The 23,310-nt window shown below is 42.3% G+C and overlaps 3 protein-coding genes across 4 annotated transcripts; all 3 read left to right on the top strand.

Annotated features, from left to right (window-relative positions):
- The first annotated feature begins 2,381 nt into the window (after window positions 1-2,381).
- coro1cb (coronin, actin binding protein, 1Cb) lies at window positions 2,382-12,056 on the top strand. The gene is made up of 11 exons (XM_073477966.1): window positions 2,382-2,627; window positions 7,269-7,468; window positions 8,280-8,402; window positions 8,571-8,700; window positions 8,928-9,109; window positions 9,230-9,349; window positions 9,798-9,902; window positions 9,992-10,137; window positions 10,295-10,352; window positions 10,457-10,705; window positions 11,093-12,056. Exons 2-11 carry the CDS (start codon window positions 7,271-7,273, stop codon window positions 11,210-11,212), a joined length of 1,431 nt encoding a protein of 476 aa, XP_073334067.1. The 5' UTR covers window positions 2,382-2,627; window positions 7,269-7,270; the 3' UTR covers window positions 11,213-12,056.
- Window positions 12,057-13,596: 1,540 nt separating this feature from the next.
- Window positions 13,597-17,395, top strand: selplg (selectin P ligand). Of its 2 annotated transcripts, none has more exons than XM_073478111.1 (3): window positions 13,597-13,976; window positions 14,194-14,273; window positions 15,143-17,395. In XM_073478111.1, the coding sequence occupies exon 3, from the start codon at window positions 15,153-15,155 to the stop codon at window positions 16,575-16,577; it is 1,425 nt and encodes a 474-aa protein (XP_073334212.1). In that variant the 5' UTR covers window positions 13,597-13,976; window positions 14,194-14,273; window positions 15,143-15,152; the 3' UTR covers window positions 16,578-17,395. The 2 variants fall into 2 exon arrangements, with proteins under 2 accessions (XP_073334212.1, XP_073334213.1); XM_073478112.1 differs by having other exon boundaries at window positions 13,900-13,976; window positions 14,197-14,273.
- Window positions 17,396-19,558: 2,163 nt separating this feature from the next.
- On the top strand, window positions 19,559-22,854 carry tmem119b (transmembrane protein 119b). Its single transcript, XM_073478344.1, has 2 exons — window positions 19,559-19,620; window positions 21,530-22,854. Exon 2 carries the CDS (start codon window positions 21,546-21,548, stop codon window positions 22,380-22,382), a length of 837 nt encoding a protein of 278 aa, XP_073334445.1. The 5' UTR covers window positions 19,559-19,620; window positions 21,530-21,545; the 3' UTR covers window positions 22,383-22,854.
- Window positions 22,855-23,310: the final 456 nt, after the last annotated feature.

The following is a 23,310-nucleotide window of genomic DNA, read 5'->3' as shown; positions in this document are numbered from 1 at the left end:
TATCCCAAATGAAGACTGCCTTTGACGTCCCAAAGAAATCCAAAGAGAGACCACCACAATCTCAAACACCTCCGAAGAAAGGTAAGGACTTTGTCCATGTTTCATCAGCTTGATCTGTTTTAATGACCCAAAGCGTTCATACACAACAAAGAACATGTGTTACTGGGATGAGAGGGTACTTTCCAAACTGAATATCACGTGAAAACCCTTCGAATTAAAAAATGTCATGGCAGAACTTTACTTTTCGGTGTTTACTTGAGGTCTGACTGGAAGTTAATTGCAATAAAAAGCACAATGGATCAATTGATTATGTGTAATATGGAGGTTACTCACTTGTTGTGACAAATCCATAGAAAAATCTCACCCAATGTTGCAGTTCCCCTCATCTCTTTAGCCTCTTTTAGCTCATTGTTTTGGTTTTACAGCTAGCAAGGATACCATTCTGGTTCAGCTCTCGGGTCACAGCAAAAAAAAGCTGCGATAAACCGACCAGAACCAAACAACACCAACAGTTAGCAACAAGCTTCAGAACATAGTGGAGTATTTAATTAGCTAAAGAGACAGATATTTCCCTTCAGGAGTTAACAGAGAGCGAATGAGAGCAAAAAAGAAGTGTGAACATTCACCAGGTGTCCAGAAACACACCTCTACAGGACTGATAATGTTTCTCAGTCGCTGACAGATGTGTAAAAAAGCAACTGTAGTAGATATTCTTCTTAAAAACTTGTGTTTTATTGAAAGCAGCTGATGCATTCATGCTCTGCCAGTAAGGTAACAACAGGAGTCTTGTTATGTAATATACAAAATGTCAGCTAAATTCGATCAAGAGTCTTGTTTGCCCTGAATGATTGGGAGGGTAATTCAATATAAAACAAAGCGAGGTCTCCCAAACATGGCCGAACTGTGATTCAGTAGCACTGACACGACCGAAGACAAAGACCAAGTTAATACTCTCACCAGTGAGGGTGCTGGGCTTCTGGATCTGGGTCCTGCTGTGTGTGTGCAGTTTGAATGCTGTCCCTCCCACACTCACATTTACTCCTAGGTGTAAATGAGTATTAATGCGTCTGTCTGCCTTACTAATCCCTTTGGCAGTTTTGGCCGCTGTCCACGGTGTTTCCTCACCCTCCGCCGATGCTTATTGGGACAAGATCCAAACCTTTTGGAAGAAGACGCAAATACATTTTAGATTAGTAACTCAAAACTGTTGAGCTTGATTTAATCTCAATGCAGACCAACTCACAAGGTCACCAATAAACTACTGGACAAAAAATAAATAAATGTCAATTCAAGGTCCGCTTACTCGCCTTTTCTGAGGCTTTTAGCTGTATCACACAGTCTTCCTCAGTTGTCATGGAAATCGATCCACTTGACATGCAAACTAAGACGCTGTTGATTTGATCTTGATGAAGACCAGGTGATACGGTTGAAAGCCAGAGGAAAAGTTATTTTAGTAAGTGGATCTCGGCTCAGGATTTTTTACTACTAATTCAAAAGATCAAGATAAGTGAACTTTCACACTCACTTTCACAGATATTTTCCAGGGCCTTTTATCTGTTCCCCGTTCATATTTTCAAATCCAGAGGTGGCAGCAACAAAAATGTTGTCCAGTCCATCAGATCTTCCCAATCTGAGTTTGCATCATATATGTTTTGAATGTATGTATGTATGGATGTACACTGGGTTTTGACTCGTGCACTTTATTATGTGAAGCACTTTTTTAACTGTGTTTTACAAAAAAGTGCTATACAAATAAAGTTATTATAACTATTTTCGGATCACGCAGACATTCAAACTAGATTTTTGTTGCAGTTTGTAAAGGGTACCAGATAATCGAAAGGCACGGCATTAAAAATGTGAGCTTAATATCCATGTATGCATCTTAGGCATCGACTTACAATGAGCGAAACTGTAGAATAAACTCCACTCGCCAGATTTAGGAGCTCAAACATGTTCTGGTTAATAGCTGATTCCCCTGAATACTTGTGATGTATGGCTGAATCACAGACTGTGTGTGTGTGTGGGGGGGTTTCTTTATTCTGTTTGGGCTGCACAGGCTGGGCTGGGGTGGGGTGGGGTGGGATGGGACAGAGGGGGGAGGGGAGGATGGACTGTGATACAAAAAAGATGCCGCCGGCGATGAAAAATCCACATTTTTGCACAGCTGAACAAAAATAATTGATACAGTAGGTCTACTTCAAAAGACACGGAGAGGATGCAGAGAGACACCCAGTTTCCCTGCAGCCCCCCCATCCCCATTCACAGCCCCAAATGAAATCTGACTTCTCGTCTGCGCATGTGCAGTAGCCGGTCGTCAACGTATCCTATTGAATTTAATAACGATGAGAGTAGACGATTGCTAGTCTTCCGCAGGTGAGAAAGCGGACAGGAGATGCTCCGTTTGTCATCTGGCATCCTGAAATACCACCAGATTTAAAACACTGCCTGCCGGCCACACATTTTGCAATCAGGAGGGGGAATAAGAGCGTAGCGGCTGAGCTTTTTTGTGTGGAGACAAGGGATACTAGAGCAACGTCCTGCAGGATAAGGGCGCGCCTAAACTACCAGATTCATGTGTTGTGATTGATTACCCCCGTGCTTACGAAAATCTTGCATAGATTTAGGAGGTAAGAAAGCATGAAGTCTTTTTTTTTTTTTTTTTTTGTTACATTGTGCATTTTGCATGTGATCTGTCGCTCGGGGCTGTGCAGCATCCATGTAGCTCGCTGGATGGGTTTGAGAATGGGAGCAGCCTAAAACCTGGGGTGGAAATATCTGCACTTGCGTCAGCTGGCGGCGGTCCACCGCAGCTAGCAGCTAGCGGCTAGGCTAGCTGCTAGCTTAACTGATGAATAGTTGGGGTGCGAAACACAGTGGAGGGCTAGTGGAGCAGCTGTAGAGAAATGACACGTTTCACCCCGACTTTACTGCTTTGCATGGACAGAGCACTTAAGTCGTATGTCTACTTGTGTTATATTTTAAAGGAAAATGTGAGAAAACACTCCCCTCGGGTTGCCTCCTCCTTGGTAGCGGTGTGTGAGGGGCTGTAGAGACGGGACCAGCCCCGGCACAGCTGCCGAGCTGCCGCCGAAGCAGTGCGGCGGAACACGGTCCACCATCATCGTCGCCGCCGTTGTCGTTAAACCTAATTTTACTTATCACACCTCATTTTACTACGGCTCCAACAATTATATTAAAGCACATGTTTTGGGGCGTTTTCGAGCGCTGCTCACATCTGGGGCGTGCTCACCAAAATACAAATCTGCATACGCTCCTCAGCCCCCTTGTTCCACGTTAGCAAGCGCTGCTAACTTGTTTCTAGCTAGCGTTAAACCTTTCCCCCAACAGCGTTATAACATTTTTGTTCAAAACGATTGAGAGTTGTGGTTTAAAAACCACAGCTGTGGACTCATTATCGCTTTGTATATTTTAGTTAGCAGCTACTTGTTTTAATGGGGAGGAGGGGACAACACCGAGCTTTGTGATAACATCGGCTAATGCTAGCCAGCTACCATTGTTTAACGTTAGCATGGTGCAGCTGTTTGCACCTCCATCATACTACACGCCTGTGTAATGGCATAAAGCTTCAACTATAAATCACGCTGGTGTTGTAATAAGCTAAGATTGAGTTGAAGTGCGAGTGATTGCATATTTGGTTGCACCCATTTAGTCGCGTTGTCCAGACATCCACAGAAATAACAGAAAGGGAGGCCAGACTGTATTATCATTAGTGCCAGAGAAGCCATGATATTCTCCTTTAGCTTGCACTCCTGGACAGTAATATCATAGCATTAGCCTGTGACTGCTGAAACAAGGCCCTGGCCACCACCATGATGCTCAGTAATGTGTGTGATGAGGTGTTGTTGGGCACACAGCATGTTGTAATGTATGGCATCAACTATAAAGCCTGCAGGGGCTGAAGCAGCTCATTTCGTCAGATGCATATTTGCAATGAGGAGAGCTGCTTCTTGAATGGAGAGCTAATATTGGATGAGGGAACACGTTGTTCTGGTCAGCCGTAAAGTGTAACCCTGTGCTGTCCAGGCATCATTCAGCCCTGCAGCTACACGATCACTGTTTTATGTCTCTGTGTGCTATGAATGAACTAAATCCAGGGTGAGGATTTGATTCATAAAAAGGGTCGGGGCTTGTAATCCACCTAGAAACTGTTTGTTTCTCTCACATCTCAGTCTGGGATGGTAAGAGTAGGGATGGAAGTGCTATTTAAGGCGACATACAGTACAGGTATGCATTCTCGTCGTGGGGTGAGGATACTGTCAGAAACTGAACTAAGCTAGGACGGTTTAGATTTTGTCTGTTATGTTCCTCTAAGTTACACGATTAGTGCCCATTTTTATTAGGGGTAAACCGATTATCAGCCCCGGTCGATTATCGGGGCCGATATTCGGCGTTTTCCGATTATCGGTATCTGTGTGTTTTTTTCTGTCAGATTGCCAGTAAAATAAACAAGTTTAAAAATGTGCTACTTTGGCTCTGATGCAACATCCTCTCACACAAAGTTCTGCAACATCTGATTCGTAACACGTCACAATAAATAGTCTATAAACATGTAATAAAATGAATCTGCAAAGTATCTAGTAACTAAATGGTTGAAATAGTTATAGTGGAGAGGAAGAATAAAGTAGCAGAACAGTAACATCACTGGGTTTTCTAAATTCTGACACAAAGATTTTCATTTTTAATGCATCCTACATATCGGTTTTCAGTCTCTTTGATTTCTGATAATCAGTATCGGCCATGTAAAGGCCGGATCAGTCAGTAATTTTTGGGATGAAAACACCACCCAGTTGTCTAAATAACTATTTGACACCATCGTTTACATACTGTATTAACCATGTCAGAATCATAAATCAACTGCATGTATGAACCATAAAAATGTTACGAGATCTAATTAAGCAAAATAATTGAAAACACCTCTGTGGGTGTATAATTGTTATATACGGCCTACTCTTACTATGCTATATAACCTGTCCTTAACAACGGGATCATTAAAAAATACAGGAAAAATTAGGATTAAAAAAAAAATAAAACATCCTTACATTCAAATCCAAAAATACGGGTGCATGAGTCCCCTCAATATAAACTTGTAACGACTGATCATCAAAGCTATTTTAAAAAGACAGCATTGAATCAGAGATCACATTTTAAGGCAGGTATACAAGTTCTGTTCAGTCCTTTTAAAAACTCTGGAAGATTTGGGGAAAAAGCATGTGTCTGTATTAGATCCAAAAGGCTGCGATTCATCTTTTCCATTTTCAAAATCCGTGACTGAATGTGGAGAGGCAGGTGGTGTAGCGTGATGACAGACCTATGGGTACCTACAGAAAAATCCTGCAGCCTGCGTAACGGCTCAGTATGCCGCTTCAGACTGGCGGCTTAATTACTGTGCTTAGACTCTATATCTCCACATAATGACACAGGAAAGCCTGTCACTATGAAGACGGAAAATCTCCCCCAGGTATCAAAAACAATTACAATTGGCAAAGCAAAGACAAGTCAAGTTTCAGGAGAATTCCCATCGTGTTTGGTTTTCATGTTTTGGCTGCAGATCAGGTCTGACCGTTTCCTGTCAGAAAGCCAAACGGCGACAGAATTTGCTGTGAAAACGAGAGTTGACGATCGACTTCTCCCGAGGCTGGAAGCAGATATGAGAGCCAGAATAAACAGGGAGAGGTGAACGTGCTCGAGGGCGCACTGAGCCAAAATGCGATCATTAAATGCGGATCAACAATTGAGATCATTTTCAGAAGCGTGGAGCAGCAGCAGCTCTGAGGTGCGCTCGCAGGAGATGATGTGGTAAAACATAAAAAGCACTGCAGCCATTTTTCACAACTGCATACCTGTTTGCTGCATCCGTCTCAATAAAACCTACCTGCACTTTTTAATTTAATGCCAATTCTGTCTTCTTACTTGTTAAACTTTGTTCTTGTTTCTGTTAGTTACACCGCAAATTATTCCTAATGAGGGATGCCTGACTGTGATCACGCTCTATGATAGAAACTGCTCGGCTGCAGATTGTCTTCTCGTACAGCTTGTTGGGTGGCATTAAGAAATCTACAACGGGGCTGAGCTGATCTAATCAAATCGCAGGAGCAGCAGTTTTTTTTTGATGAAGGTCAAATGTGTCACATCGTAGCATTATAAGAGATGCATGCAAATCATATTCTCCAGACATAAGGGAACGTACTAGTTTGGTAAAGACCCCAGCAAATCGCATCATTATCATTTTTCAAGTGAGAATGAAATGCCAGAATTATTGTTCCCACTAAAATCATGAGTCATCACAATCACAGTGTCTGTCAAAATAATCACAATATGATTCAGCCCGACGGTCTGTTCAGTCTGTTGACAAGTTTGATTTCTTGACTTACATCATACGTTCAACCAGGGCTAGTCCTTGCAAATTCTACATTTTTTATCATAATATGCTAATTTACAACGTTATATAATTTGATCATTTGGTGACTGACATTGCTTTACAGCTGCTTGATTTTTCCTGCCTTCTAATCAGGCTGGAAAATTAGACTGAGATAAGGAGGTAAACACAGCTGGATGAAGAATGTTTCTCACGTACAGTTCACCGCAAATGTTTGCCTGTAGGTGTGCGCAGGAGACACACTCAGTCACAGTTGATAAGCATAACGTCAGATCAGACAGACTTCACTGGCAGTAAACCAAACTAACCCCGAGGTGTCTCAGGATGCTAAGTTATGGCAGAGGGTTTGCTCATTTTCAGATTTAAGAACATCAGTTTGTGTGGTCTTTATACATTTGAATTTATATTAGAAATATTTTTGATCAGGCACATTTCAGGGCAAAACACTAGGACACACTATGGTATTATCACGATACTTGTGTGTGATTTTACAATGAGTTTTGCGACGCATTGCAAGTTGTGACCACTTTTTCACTGCAAATCATGTGCCCAAAGAAAAACTTTGTCAACATCTGTTTTACCAAAAAAGATCAAGTTTTCAGTCCGCTCATCTCACTCGTCAATAATTTTTTTTATTGCCACTAAATGGGATTGCCAAGCAGACAGATCAGACTTGTCATAAAAACATACCAATCCCGCTGATCGTGACCTCTGCCGACCTTACCCCAAAAAATACCTCAGCACCATCTAGAGGACTGAAAAACTAATTGATTTATAATTCAAGTACCAATAAGTTAATTGTGTATTTGCAATATTACTCTGCCAACGCTACAAAACACACCTACTCAGTCTGAATCGTTTCTCTCTGCAGACATGCTGCGGCGAGTTGTGCGACAGAGCAAGTTCCGCCATGTCTTTGGCCAGGCCGTGAGGAACGACCAGTGCTACGATGACATCCGCGTGTCCAGGGTCACATGGGACAGCTCCTTCTGTGCCGTCAACCCCAAATTCGTCGCCATCATCATAGACGCCAGCGGGGGAGGGGCCTTTCTCGTCCTTCCTCTACAAAAGGTGAGAGACTCTCTGGTACTCCTTTTGAGAGATATGTTTAAGTCCTGTTAGCGTGATTATAAGCAGCGGTATATTATTTGTTTTGCTGTGACGTCAGAAATGGTCAAATCCTGCACAGAGGATCTTTAGCTATCGGGTTGGAATAGCTAACTTGTGTGACACTGGCAACTGAAGACCAAAATTGGACACAGAGGGAGATACAAGGGTTGTCTGTAATAGTCCACCGTATCATATTATAGTATTGGGAACATGTTGTAAATCAATCCTATAGGCTTGTTCTCTGTCAGCAGACCTTCAGGACGCACCCTGTGACCCTGTCCTGCCGGTCCCCCGAGGCCCATATCTATAGTAAAACCCAGAGATAATCAATGTTTAAATCTGCCGGATAGTAAAGGCATCCAGTATCCTGTTACAGTTGGCTCATTGAACACATGATACTCACAGAGGGGATGGATGCTGCTGTGCCATTGTTATAGGCCACTGGGTTCATTGATTTATAATTGTAGAAATCACAGATGTACGTCCATGATGACAGTAAAAAGGTCATAACATTTATTATTCAAGCTCTGGGTTTTAATTGCTTGCTTTTTAGGCCAGGGTGAGGACACAGGTGGGGAAGTTGCATTGTGATGGTCATAGAAGAGTCATTAAGTGTAGTCATGCAAAGGATTCACATCTACAGAACCCAAGATAGTAAAACTGGTCATTTTCATATCTCTCTGACAAGATATCAGCTTCCAGAGCGCTATTGCTCCTCTGCAGCTCACACTCTGTAACTCCTTTGTAACAGAAGTTGTCTCCTGTCTCGTAGACTGGCCGTATAGACAAGGTCTACCCTACAGTATGTGGCCACACGGGCCCGGTGTTGGACATCGACTGGTGTCCTCATAATGACCTCGTCATCGCTAGTGGCTCTGAGGACTGCACAGTCATGGTAAGGACATGGTTAATCTCTGAAAAGTGAATTCATTATCAAAATAGTTCTTATTTCAGTCGACTTATTCATCACGGCTCTATCTGTAAAAGGATTTCAGTGATTTCTTTCTCTCTGTTGCTTCTAATTTTCTTTGGCTGGTATGTAACTGTTTATTCCCTGGTTCAGGTTTGGCAGATCCCTGAGAACGGGCTGGAGAATCCCCTTTCAGAGCCCGTGGTCGTGTTAGAGGGCCACTCTAAGAGGGTCGGCATCGTGTCCTGGCATCCCACCGCTCGCAACGTTCTCCTCAGCGCAGGTAAGCTTGAACAGAGGCCTGTGGTACGTCTCATGCACTAAAACTGAAATGTCTGTTTAGGAAAATGTCTTTGCCGTTAGTCGACTATGCACAGCTGCACTCCAAATCAGACCAGTTATCTCAGGGATCGCCTTCCGCACCGTTGTTTTGTCTGACATGAAGCGCTTAAAATAAACTTGGACACAGAGGTGAGTGTATTCAGGCTGCGCTGCATGTGTCCATTTTAGGGTGTGACAACCAGATTGTCATTTGGAACGTGGGCACGGGAGAGGCCATGATCAACCTGGAGGACATGCACCCTGATGTTATCTTTAGTGTCAGCTGGAGCCGCAACGGCAGCCTGCTCTGCACCGCCTGCAAGGACAAGAAGGTCCGCGTCATCGACCCCCGTAAAAAGAAGGTCGTCGCGGTAAGTTGAAGCGCTGCACAGGGATTTGGAGCCTGGATGCTCGCTGTGTGGAGTAATCTTTCCCAGAATCAGCCTACAAACATGGCTGCCCAGTCTGACAAGTGTTGTTTCTGTTTTCAGGAGAAGGACAAAGCTCACGAGGGAGCTCGACCAATGAGAGCCATCTTTTTAGCAGACGGAAACATTTTCACTACCGGATTTAGCCGCATGAGCGAGCGCCAGCTAGCCCTGTGGAAAACCGTACGTCACCAGAGTGGATCTCATTTAATCCTGACACACTGATACAGCACATAAACACTGCCATCTCCATGACACAGCTGTAGAACATTGCTTTGATTAAAGTCCAGATATCATCACTGGTTTCCATCAGTTTCTCATATGCTTCATGAATGTGCTTTTTTTTCCCTCCTATTTTTCCCACAAAAACACATTTTCATCCTGTCTCTGCTCACTAAGGCTGTTTCACCTCAGCTCCAGCTGGGGGCAGTTTGTGGTTAAATTCAAAGGCTAACATCAACACCATGATCTCACTTTTCCAGTCCTTTTTTAAGTATTGGCAGAGTATGATTCGTTATTGTTCAATATTGGTTATAGGAGAGGAGCACAGGAGCAGATTATTGGACTGAAATCATGGGCAGTTGTTCCACACTTTAGCTTCCCTACAATTACCACATTTTTGTGTCTCCAGGATAACATGGATGAGCCGATATGTGTTCAAGAGATGGACTCCAGTAACGGAGTCCTGCTGCCCTTCTATGACCCCGACACCAGCGTAGTTTACCTGTGTGGAAAGGTGAGCAGCCTCGTAGAGAGTTTGAAAGGTTTTGTTTTCTGATATTTCAATTCACAAACTGACTCTGAGCTGCGACCATGTGTCCTCAGGGTGACAGCAGCATTCGGTACTTTGAGATCACTGATGAGGCGCCGTTTGTTCACTACCTCAACACCTTCTCCACCAAGGAGCCCCAGAGAGGCATGGGATACATGCCCAAAAGAGGCCTGGATGTCAACAAATGTGAAATCGCAAGGTACTGCAACAATTATGTTTTGGGTCGTTGGTTTTTTACTTTTGTTCAGTTTGTCCTTCTGTGGATTGTGCAGCGATTGTGAAGTAAATGGCTCATTTTTTTATTTTTATTATTACATAATTTATTTATTACATAATTATTTGAATCTTCTCTGAAGGTTTTACAAGCTACACGAGAGAAAATGTGAGCCAATCATCATGACAGTCCCACGTAAGGTAAGTCTGTGTCTAGATCAAGTAATGAGTATATTCGTGCCTTCAGCATTTTGCACCGGCCTCCTCTCCTCATGACATTTCCTGTGTCCCCTCCACCTGTCCAGTCGGATCTCTTCCAGGACGACCTGTATCCCGACACGGCCGGCCCCGATCCCGCCCTGGAGGCAGAGGAGTGGTTCGCCGGGAAGAACGGAGGGCCCATCCTGATCTCGCTCAAAGACGGCTACGTGTCCACGAAGAACCGTGATCTGAAAGTGGTCAAGACGAAGAACGTCCTGGAGACCAAGCCGGCCACGAAAGCAGAAAACGTCCCGACTGTCCCGAAGCATGTTTCAACTCCACAGCCCTCCGTAGTGAGTGTGAATCATGTTTTTCCTTTAACTGTATTTTCTATTTTTCTTACTTTAACTAGATTCTTCTGACAAATTGTTATGACTGTTTCCTGCTGCACAGCATTTTTTTGCTGACATTTCGACTCCCAAATTCACAGTAATTATTATGGTTGGAACAATCCTCTAAAGTTATGGATCAGCACATACTTTGGTATTTGGGTCACACTTCAGTGGAACAGCCAGGGAAAATGTTGCTGGAGTGTGTCAGTTCGTGTTAAACCTCTGCTCATTTTGCCAGGAAATGTTATTTTAAAGTAGATAAGATGCAGTATTTATCAGCCAAGACGAGTCAAATGAGAGGCGCAACAGGCCTTGGTCGAGCTAACCTTCTGTCCATTCTTTGACCAGAAAATGGAAGACAAACTGGAAGAGGTACTCCGAGAGTTCAAGTCACTCAGGGACCGTGTCATCCTCCAAGACCGTCGAATCGCCAGACTGGAAGAGCAGGTCGCCAAGGTGGCCATGTGAAGACGCCGGCCCCTTCCCAGGATCGTTCATCGTTTTGGAGAGAACCAAATGGACGGGGGTCAGCCAAAATTCTCACTAGATTCGGCTTCATTGAGCTTGGCGTCGTCCCCGCGATGACACCAGGCCGACATTCCAAGACGAACTTTATTTTTTTCCTCATCAAGTTTCACTCTACGCCCCGACACACAGAGAAAAGGAAAAACTCTCGCAGCAGCTCATGTACACATTTGAAGAAAAAGACATTTTTGTTGAAGGAAAAAGTCTTAACTCATTTTTTTTTTTTTATCGTTTTCAAATTTGTGGTAAAACATTCTCATGTGAAGTTTGTACTTACTACTCAAAAAACTGTATGTAGCATCAGTATTTCCATTGTTACTTTTTTGTGTTGCCAAATATGAATTGTGTGCGGTTTTCATGCACTGCTTTTACATTTTATTTTTCTCTCCTGTCGTACATTCCAGTCACAACCCGGTAGATTTATTTAGTCGAGCTGGAATTTTTTTTAAACAATAGCTGTTTTTCCCTCCCACCAGTTTGCTCATTGATAACCATCAGAATTATGAATGTGGAAGAATTTCCTGGATTCTTCTTTTTGTTCCTGTTTCTTCTGGGCTTGAAATTCGACATTGGGTTTTATTGGGGAGGGAGGAGGGGGGGGTTGCATCTCTCTGGTGTAAATGTTGTGCAAATGTAGTGGTGCCTCTCGTCACTGTTAAGGGTCAAACTACAGTCGCCCTCTCCAGTGCATATTTGGTGTTGGGAAGGGACCACTCACCCAGCTTGTGTTTCACTGAACCCCTGACAAACAGTTCTGTGCACATAATAAAGATTTTACACATGAAAACCTTCTTTTCTTTCTTTATATTCTTTGAGCTTCCAGTCATCTCTTTCTGCGCAGGAGTGTAGAGATCATTTACAGATATATGGACATGTCTGGAAGTTGTACTACATGTGTCAGCTTTGATCAGCAGAAAGGTAGAATATAATGTAGTACATTTATTCAGATACTTGTCTTTAATATTTCAATTTCAGGAGGAGAAATGTTACTTTTTACTTCACTACATTCATTAAGAAGTATTTAGTATGTTTAATAGATAGTTGAAGTTGTTATGTACTTTGCAGATTAATATTTAACACACAAAATATATGATGATTATGAACACTAACCAGGACGGTAGTTGCGGATAGGTGAAGATGAGGGTGAGTAGTGGTTGTACTGATAGCACTCAGTCTAAAGCATGATTTAAGGCTGTTTTATACTTGATTAATCTATTTTCTTGATTAATTTGTTAGTCTATAAAAAAAAAATATGGAAGCTGGACCAAAACCCAAATATATCCAATGCACCATCAAAGAAGAGAATAAAAACAAGCTGGAACCAGTAAATTTGGAGGGATATTTGCTTCCAAGATGACTTAAACAAATAAATTATATTAAATAATAGGTCCTGATTGATTTTTTTAACCAAGCAATCAATCAAGATTTCTGTTCTAACTCAACCTCAGTTCCAACCAACACCAAAGCTGAAGAATCTCTTCAATTGGCTGTCACTTCTTTTCTTACCTGATGGTGGTGCCAAAGCAGCAGTCATGAGGTCATCAGAAGGACATAATCAGATAACCTGTACACTCATTTTGACTTCTAACTATTTAACTGAAACGTTTAAAGGAGAAATCTTTCTTTTGTGTAACTGCTAACAACTCATTTTATATAGCAGTAAAGGTTCAGAACCACTGGTTTAATCTTTAATAGTAACAATAATAATAATAATAATAATAATAATAATAATAATAGATTATGTAATTGATGTACTTCTATGTTTTTTTATGTAAAATCTTAACTCAAAAAGTAAATGTCTCAGAGTATAGGCACTGGTTGAAAAAAGATATTTTTCCATAATAAGACCTACTGTGTTTTATTTTAAAAGATAACACTTCACTACAGGTCCCCATATTCCTAGACAAAATACTGAGAACGCAACCTTTGTGACTTCTTCAGTAGCTTCGGCCCAAATTAGTCTTTGCATCAGATTGTAAAAGAATGCTTTAAAAAAAAAAGCATAATCAGATCAGCAAATATTAATAGAATTGAGCATGAACCGGTGTCATGAGTCATTTCAGAGCATGTTCTTGGTAAATATTACCAGATAAATATCCTGTATACGTCTATTTTTTACGTCAGTCTGGAGACATTGTGTAATGTGTGTGGTTCTGTCACTGCATGGCAACGTTCAAAACACACAAAAAAAACAAATGGAGGTTATCTTTGTGTCATTTTACAGTGACATTAAGTGACATTCTTTTCTAAGAAACATCTCAGTATGACTCAGTCATACAGGAAATGACAGTTATGATTTCCACACTTGAAGACGCGTCTGTTTCCTCACAGGACACGATGTGTCTGTCCGAGGCTTCATATCTTTAACACCACCAGGCGCCAAACTGCCGCACTTCAAATCCATTCATTCCTCTGACTTTCTGATGGACTACATGGATTGTTCAGCTGATCTTGCCTCTGCGTGCTCGTGTATCTTATCTTCTGTCACTGTGGTCAACTAACAGCGGCTTAAAGTTCCTGAGCAACTGTTTTTTACCCACATGACGCACAGCTTCAAATCTTAGACAGAAGTGTGATCAGAGGCTGACATGCGAGAAGCATCTGTTTACAGAACTGAGCACTTCCTGCTACTTTAACATCAGGACATGCAGAGCAAACATGCTCCGCACAGCAACACCTGAGCTCTCCTCAGCTTTCAATCTGTGAGGTAAGACACATCTCCTGCCAATGAATACATCTAAGATCTTAAATGATGGTAACTGAGCCAAATAAAAAGAAGCGTCTGATGAATTTTACTTCCTCGGTGATGCAAACTAAAGCTGCGGGTTTCTAAGGGAAGTGTCTGTATCTGACATATCTTAAATGTTAGATAGTGCTTTTAGTTTTTTTCAAAGTTGTGAACATTTCCTGTTTCTTCTACAAAGCAGTGCTACAGCCAGTGGATGTTCTCCCAGAGGCTGAGATGAGCTGAACTCCACTTTTATCCTCACATCCATCAAGCAAGGTAAGACGCTGACAGGCGTCACTGAGGACACATCAAATCTTTTTAAGTTTTGGGGTTCTACTGTTTCCTTTGTGTAATGGTGTTGGATAAAGTTTACTTTCTGCTCTCTTTAAATGTTTACTGTCAGGATTTTTCTCACAACGATGGGTTTACTTCCTACCTAACTCTGAATCCTTTGCTGCAGCTTTCTCATACAGAAAGAAAATATATAAAATGTGTATTAAATGTGGATTCTGCTTGTATAGACTTCAGTTTCAGATTTACTCCAGAATGCAGTAGTTCTGTTTTTTTTTCCTGTAAAAATGTGGCAAGGGGTGTGGCGAAAGACGCATGACCGTTTCATCATAAGATAGCACTCGCAGACACATGACACATTGATTTTTTTCCCCATGTATGTCATGCACCTACTATGCTTTTTCATTTTTTGGTTTTTTATTATATAGGTTCTTGTGCATGTAAAAGATCTTGAAAGTTAAAAAGGCCAAGTCCAAACACGCAGAAGCTCCTCTCTCCCACAGGAAAATGTTTTGATTTTGATCAATTGATTTTACACAGCTGCTCTGTTGTTGCGGTTCTGGCTCAGGCGTGTGTGAGCTGACCAATCAGAGCAGAGTGGGTATTCATGGGGGGGGGGTTGTTTAATGCTGCTGGGGTCAGATTTTCTGTGACGGTCCAAAGGATATGAGTTTATGCACGTTCCTCATTTCTCCGCTAACAGAGAGCAACAGTAGCTCAGTAAGTTAGGTTATTAACAGAGTCTGCTAACATTAACTAACAACTGGCTTCCAGCGCAACACAGAAGTTCGACAGAGCCCCTTTAATATTTTTGCACTTCAACCTGTAAATTTGATTCCTTTCTGTCATTTCAGGTTTTCGACAATGTTGCTGCTCAGCATGAAGACGTATCTGGCTCTGCTGTGGGGAATATCTGCTTTGTTTTCTACGGAGTCCATGAGCGTTTCCACTCCAGGAACCAGCAGCATTCCCTCAACCTCAACAACCAAGCGGCTGATCGGTGAAGATGTGGTTCATACTGAAACTACAGCCTGGCATACACCAGAAAAACCTGCAGAAGTTGCAGCAGCAGAGACCACAGCTACACCCACAGTGGAAAGAGAAGAAGTGTTCGTCACTTACAGCAGCGACAGCTCAAATGACAGCACAGCAAGTTTGGTTGCTGTGAACACTGTGGTGACAACTGCAAGCAGCTCAGCTTCAAAACAGCTTCATACCTCCGCAGCAGTGAGCACAGCTGCAGGTGAAGCACAGCGTTCCTACGACATGACAATCTCAGGAACAGTAAAACCTACAAAGGAGCAGTTACACCAACATACACCCACCACTTTGATTGACGGGACCGCATCTGTGACAACCTCTGCAGCATCTTCAGCATCAGATTCGATGTCTTTGCCGCAGCCTACCTCCACCAATGAGCCTGAAGTTGCATCCAATTTATCGTCCACCACCTCTCCTGCTGATTCTGCGTTGACTACCGCCTTCATCCAGAACCTCAATGGTCCCTCAGCTTCTTCTCCATCCACAATGACAGTGAACCCCACCTCTGAGGCAGCAACTGTGTCTGACACCACATATTCTCCTAGCCCAAAAAGTGAGACATCCACCACCACCACTGAGCTTTCATCGACGCCCCCACCTGCTTCTATGACGAGAAGCTCGACCACCGAGTCTTCCACTATCTTGGCCTCAACTGGTCCTACTGCTGAGTCTTCAACTATCTTGGCCTCAACTGGTCCTACTGCTGAGTCTTCAACTATCTTGGCCTCAACTGGTCCTACTGCTGAGTCTTCAACTATCCTGTTCACAATTGATTCTGCCAACACCACCACTGACGCAGTAACCAACAGTACCGCAGGATTCTTCATCCATCATGTGCCCAAGAGGTTGCCGATCCCAACAACAGAATCAACTCCACCAGTGCCCCATGAAACCTCAATGAGCCCGCCACGCACTGACGTCCAACCCTGCTCCACCCGGGCTTTGGTGACACAATCCCTTATCGCCATCGCCTGCCTGGCTGGGTTGGCCACCATCTTCATGGTCACTACCATTATCCTCTGCGCCAAGCTGTCAACGAGGAAGTACAGGGTCAAGAAACCTCAGCAGGCCACTGAGATGATGTGCATCTCGTCCCTGCTGCCTGAAAGAAATTACAATTATGCGAGGCAACGCAATCCAGTGACCAACGGAATCCTGGTGATGCACCATGGTGGAGACAGTGATGAGGATGGAGGAGATAACCTCACTCTCAGCAGCTTCCTTCCTGAAAATGACCGTTATGTTTAGATAGGACCATTATTATTGTCTCGTTCATGCTTTCATCAGACCTCAGATTGGACTGATCTGTCTGATGTCAGCAGAGGTGTGGATCAGAGTCACATGACTTGGACTCAAACTCCTACGAATTGTAGGATGCAAAACAAGCAGGACAAAACTTACAGAAGGAGACACAACATTGTCGTTAAAATGGCATTACATTTGGTGAAGAGCACATAATGACTTGTTTAGCACTCGAAACTCAAAGTTTAGGACTTGGGACTATGACTTGGTCCCACCTCTGGATGTCAGTGATATGGAAACAGTTGCTGTTTGAATAAACTCGTACTTCCCCTTTGATGTCGGTGGTTTTGGCTTCGCTGCACACCCTAATCCTGTGGAGGAAGAGACAGAAACCACAAACACACGACAACAGTTTCTGCAGCATGTTCATGTGCAATTAACTGTATCTGGCATTTGGGGAGGTCGGATCATCAAATGTGTGTTTTCGGCAAGAGTCAAGACTTTTTTGCATAATATTATACTTGCCCTTCTCTAGGGACGTTAAGCCAGGATGGGGCGAGTGATCAAAGATTTCTTTCTTTTTTTAAAAAACATCCTGAGCTGAGCCCTGATGGTGTTTCACTTAGCAACAGGAGACAGGAAGTCTTTTTTTGTCAAAGGATTACTGTTCTTCACAGGCACTGTTCAGTTTACTGCTGATGTTCTGGTGGCAGCGAGGCTCATTGTATAAACGTTGTGATTTGATACATGGTAAACTTTATGTGACTGTTTATATAGACATTTTCTGTATTGGGATTAATTTATTAAAGTAATGTCTTGTTTAACAGGTTGGTAATGCTTTCTTTTACAGGTCTGTTCTTGTCCAGTAGTTACTGGAAAGAACGATGTGATTTGGAGCTAATTTTGCAGAAAGTAGAGACAAAGTTCAGATCAGTTTAGAAAAGTTAACAGAGTTTAAAATCAGTTTTCTTGACAGAAATGTCTCCATTTAAACCAAAGAAAAGATTCTTTACACCTCTGTTTTTGAGTTGGTGTTTTGGGGGTTTCCAAGTTGAGACTCCAAAAATAGACTTTTCTTACAAAAAGTACCTTTTTAACAGTAGTTGAGTAACTAGAGTTTCAATATCACCATGCATCGAGCATGATTACGATTGTACCACGATACAGTGATTCTGTGATAATTGATACAAGACGATGATCTATGATACATCACGACATCTGTGGCAACTAATAATGTATTTAAGAAGTCGTTTATTCCAAGAGCTTGTGTGTGACTCATGAGTTTTAAACCAGGGACTAGGTATGAACTGTGTTTAATGTGTAATGTGTTCTGGTCTATATGTCTGTTTTACTAACTGCTGGTATGTTTTTATGGTGTTGCTATCTTTATCTGGAGAGCTAAAGGACAAATTACCACCCTGGCTGACATAAAGATTTATTCTATTCAACTTAAGAAGTAAACATTCTTCTAAAAACAGGAATTATGAATTTATTTGCCAAAACCATGAAACCATGTACAAAAAACAGTGGAGTCTTAACTTAGTGCCTTTTTATCACACAAGCTGACCACAACTTGTCTACGAGTGCCATCATTCCACTGCAAGAGAGCCACAAACTGGCAAAATGCTGAACTGCCAGAAAGCAGAACTGTTCCACAACCTAAAATGTGTAAAGGAAGTGACTCTAGTAAGTTACATTTACAGGGGAATTTGAAAGTATTTGTTTTGATGCCAGTAGATCAATAACATGCCACAGTGATACTGATATCTTGTCCCATCCTTACTAATAAGTGCCCACACCCATAGAGGAAATTATTAGATTGTACAGACCCATAAAATAAGGCGTTCTTTCTTCTTCAACCAGATTTCTGTTGACTCTGAGATTTAAAATAAGAACATGTTCTGAGTAATTCAGGTAACCTTTGTGCTGTTCAACACACAGTAAAAGCTCAAGTGTAAAGAGAGTTTTTGTTGCCCTCTCTAAATGGTTAACAGTCATACAAAAACTGACTGACTCTCTGGACTTAGACAGTTCCCTTATTTATGAAAGGCTTTATGAAAGGCTTTTCTTCTACCCTGGACTGGATTTCATATTCACTTCCCTTCCTGCGAAAAGAAAACAGAGCCCTGAATGCTTATTAGTGCCGTGGAGCTGTGCTTTTTTTTTTTCAACTGAAACAGACGCCGGCGGTGACTATCAACAGAGCTGAGACGAATGTAAACCCTGAGGATGCAGGACCTCGTCTCCTGCTCCTGATGACCATATAAAGCTAGACTCGTCTCCACTGATCACAAGCACTTGCCAAAAATGCATTCACTCACGCACGCACATGATCACTTCATTCGCAGTCACACTCTCTCCCTAAAGTGGTCACACACACACACACACACACACACTGTGTGAGTTTGATTGTCCGAGCTGTTACGGGGGGTTTCGTCCACACAGGAAACATTAACCTCTTCCTGCATTAGCTGGTCACTCTGTGAGTCTGTCAGGTCTGATGTTCGTCATCAGTGTCAGAGCCTGAGGTTACAGGAAGGGGTCAGGCTGTCAATCACAAGGATATATTTTAAAAGAGCACATATGATGCTAAAGGTGATGTTTAGGATGGTTTTATAGTCAATGGGGATTCTTTTTATCATCCTGCCAGTCTCGTCTCGGCCTCGTACTTCCAGTTAGCCACACAGCAGAGTGTAGGAGATTGGGGAGAGGTCCCTGCCCCCACACCACATTATAAACTCCTACCTAACAAGAACAATCTGTGTGCAGGCCGCAGAGCCCAGACACTCTCGGGGAAACTGAAGGGGGAGGTGAACAGTGGAGAGGCAGAAGGAGGGATTTGTCCTCATGGTTAACGACATCTTTTTTTTTTTTTTGCACCATCCAGACAAACCTCCAGTCTGAAATCTGAAACGGCAGAAGTGGCGTGGCTCACGGAGCGTTTGCCACTCTCTGCTGTGCTCTCTCTCTTCACTTTTTCCAGACTGGTTGCACTCATCCTCCATCAGAGGGGATTCCAGCGCAGACCTTTCTCCTGCCACCGTGGATGGTGAGTGAGTTTTGTCCTTTCGTGTAGTTTTTGCTCAAAATGTATGTTTTCCTTGAACGTTGCACACTCTTTCTTGACATGTGAGCTCACATGACAATTTGAGGTGAGTGATGTGACAGCATCATGACGCCTTCAGGGCAGCATCCAGTCTCAGGAAGTAAGAACATTACAATTAAGAAGTTTCATTCAATGTGTGTGCATGTGCATGTGTCTGCCTTATGTGCGTATGCTTATGTGTCTGATTGCACAGACATGTGTGGCCGTATATATTTGGTCTGGAAAAAGGAAAGAAAAAAAAACTCCCACCCCCGTATTGGAGATGGGAGCAGAGTTGCATGTGGCCCAGCTTGCACGCAGATGGAGCAGAATAAGGATACAAGTGTGGGAGCTGCAGCCAGTTGACACACAGACTGACTGAGCGGAAAGCTGATTGTGATCCAAATAAATAAGTAGAGCAAAGGAAAGCGGCGTTTAAAGGGTCGCTTCACCCAAATTGGAGGAAAAACATATTTTCCCTTATAACCTCTTGTGGTATTCAGCCATGCAAGATAGTTTTGGTTTTATTTGGCTTTCTTTAGCGATATCTGCGTCTGAGAGTTCTGCTGCCACTCAATATCACACGGGGTAAGAGGGAAAATATGCCTTCACTTAACATATTTAACTCTTTACTTCCTGCAACTGTACGGTGTGAGTGTTCAGTACACTCATTTTATCTGAATGAGTAAAAATTTCAGACTGTGTTGGTACAAAACCAATCTATTTAACTTTGTGCTGAATCAGCAGAGACGCACGAGTCATTTAGTATTTGTTTATCAAGTGAACCTTTACTATATGCAGTGATGAAATGTAACTATTGCTGCATATCGTATCCAATAATTGGGTAATTGGTCTACCCACAGAATACATTAAGTACATACATGCATCTGTATGTGTAATTTACTGTTACTTATAAAACTACTTTTGATACTGAAGTATGTTTACTATTAGATACTTTTAAGGATAAGTTCAGCCAAAAATGAATATTTAGTCATAATCTACTCGCCCTCAGGCTGATGGAAAGTCCGTAGAGGTTTTGAAATCCACAAAACATTTCTGGAGCTTCACAGCAAAACAGCGTTGCAGCACTCTCCTAAACAGCTGAAGTAGATGGGGACTTGTTTTAAAATGTAAATATACATTTACAGAACAGTGGAAATCGCCCGAACATAGATTTATTAACATGTATAACCTAATTTTAATTGTACTTTTGATACTTAAGTACATTTAAAATCAGATACTTTAAGTACTATTCATATGGGTGACTTATATACTTTAACACACTATCTTTCATGTCATACTTTTACACACTTATGACTTTTGGGAACTTTTTACAACACTGACTTTATGTCACTTTCATATCGCACACTACATAATTTCTACATGTCTAGGACCTGCTCATTGCACATGCAAATTACAAGAAACTCAGTTTATATGTTGCAGAAATATGTAAGGTATGATGCAGTTTACCTGGATGATTTCACCAAAATTGTGCACTGGGCTCACAATGTATTAGCATTACATTCGAGTTACCGAGCTAAACTGCTGAGGGCCCTTCAACAACACCTTCTGCTGTTCCTCCAAGAGTCTTCTGTCCAAATGCATTAAACATATAAATATATATTATGTATATATATAAAAAACTGATGTTTCATCCACAATCCTTAGGGGACAGAATATCTTTTCATCCTTCAAGGATCTTGGAAATGTTCTCGAGAACTGTGGAAAACAACTACCTGAGTTTTTCAAAGATCACGAGAAAAACAGATGTTCAGCTCTGTGACTCAAATGTAATGGCAATACGCGAGAGGCCCAAACTGTCTCCACATATGGCACTGACATTACAGTCACTGACATTTACTGTTGTTTACAGATCCTGAGGGGAAACGATGCTCCCGACGGCCCTTCATCTGATTGGTCTGTGCGTTGTGTTTTGCATCAGCCGCCCGGCCACACCTCTACCTTTATACAGTGACGGTTCTCTAGAGGGAAGTGCAGATGGGGAAGACTACAACTTTAACTTTACTTCCTTTCTGGCCGCCAACAACTTTTCCCCTGGGTACCAAACCACACCTGTCAGCCCCACAGAGGTGGAAACTGACTTTCTGAGTCGAGTCGTGAACTTTCTGGAGCAGAACATGCTCCTTATCCTGGTCGCCGGCTCTTTCATCCTTCTTGTCCTACTGATCATCTGTGGGGCAATTTTCATGAGCCGCAGGCGCAAAGTCAGTGCCTACTACCCTTCATCCTTCCCTTCCAAAATGTATGTGGACCACAGGGACAAAACAGGAGGTGCTAAACCTTTTAATGAAGTGCCAGAAAAACCTGCACCTGAGCAGCAAAATGAGGCAGTGGACTCTCACAAGCAGCTCCAGGCTGACATTATGAGGGCTGCCAAGAGCCTGCGCACACCAAATAAATCTTCAGAGGGAGGTGACACCGGTCAGAAAGTAGCAGACCACAGTCCTGAGGACAGCTCTAAACAAGATGGCAGCATCCTGGACCAGCAGCTACCAAGTCTCCCCGAGGAAAAGGAGCTGAGTGAGAGTCCTGACAGTGAAGCAGCAGCAGCGGCAGGCGGCCCTGAGCTGAACCCTCCAGATCAGGAGGAAGATGAGTCACAGTCTGAGCCTCAGACTGGCAAGAGTCTCCGGCCCTCCTCTCTGCACATTCACAATGACTCTGCTACTCTTCACCTGATTGCAGGAGAGAAAACAGCTTTCTAACTATTATGAACACTGTGACCTGAATATTTCTTTCAGGAATCCAAGAGTGGCCAGTCATTGAAACCTATTCAAAGAATGTCTCCAAGGGAAATACAGAAAAGAGGTGTTTTGCAATATATTGTTTATATTTACTGCAGGGAAAACACATGCAGCAGCCTGTTGCTTTGCTCTGACTGGATATATATCATCCATGCCATATTGTAAGCATGTCTAACATCATTAGCATCTGGTACAAAACATATTTCTTTTCATGGGCTGATTTTTGTGTTGTTTAAGGATATCCTGCCTAGTGTGTGTCTGATTCCTTTAACATTCATGCATAGAATTTTAAAGGATGTGATGAACTTGTATCCCTCCTCCTGAATGTGTGTGTGTGCACATGTGAGTATGTTTAAGGTGGGTTATGGGTATTGATTTATATGTTGTTTTCAAAATATATCAATAAGAAATAATAATAAAAAACTACAATGACTGCATCGTGGTTGTATGTCTTTAAGCACCAGTCACGTTGCTGTTCCAAAGCTGTGGTGATGAATCATGGCCAAAACATTTTTTATTTTTCAGAATATTATGTTGTCACGGAGCATTTAACCTCTGACCTCTAGGGTTAGGGTTAAAAATAATTATCATAGCTTCATCATTTTATCCTATTAGACATTTGTGTATTTAATTATTGTATGAGTTCTTGAGTAATGGCCAAGTATGTTTTATGAGGTCACAGTGACCTTTGACCACCAAAATGTAATCATTTCATCCTTGAGACCAATCAGTATTAGCCATTAGAAGTAGGTAATTATCAATTATTGGTATCCGGCTGAAAACACATATAGTGCATTCCTATTTTACATGTAGCCATCACTCATAAAATGAGTTACACATGTGCTTCTCCCTTTATAACAGGTCAAAATGTCTGATGTAAAAAGGCCTT

This window comes from Pagrus major, chromosome 12 (assembly GCF_040436345.1).
Source record: "Pagrus major chromosome 12, Pma_NU_1.0".
NCBI classification, from domain to species: Eukaryota; Metazoa; Chordata; class Actinopteri; order Spariformes; family Sparidae; genus Pagrus; species Pagrus major.
The sequence above is the reverse complement of the archived record's forward strand: the minus strand, read 5'-3'. Positions and strand labels throughout refer to the sequence as shown.

Bases quoted from the DNA above. Each gene is read 5' to 3' on its own strand.
- selplg (XM_073478111.1), top strand. From the start codon at position 15,153: ATGTTGCTGCTCAGCATGAAGACGTATCTGGCTCTGCTGTGGGGAATA.
- coro1cb (XM_073477966.1), top strand. From the start codon at position 7,271: ATGCTGCGGCGAGTTGTGCGACAGAGCAAGTTCCGCCATGTCTTTGGC. The intron at 8,403-8,570 runs GTAAGGACATGG...TCCCTGGTTCAG, and splicing joins CTGAGGACTGCACAGTCATG to GTTTGGCAGATCCCTGAGAA. The intron at 8,701-8,927 runs GTAAGCTTGAAC...TGTCCATTTTAG, and splicing joins CAACGTTCTCCTCAGCGCAG to GGTGTGACAACCAGATTGTC.
- tmem119b (XM_073478344.1), top strand. From the start codon at position 21,546: ATGCTCCCGACGGCCCTTCATCTGATTGGTCTGTGCGTTGTGTTTTGC.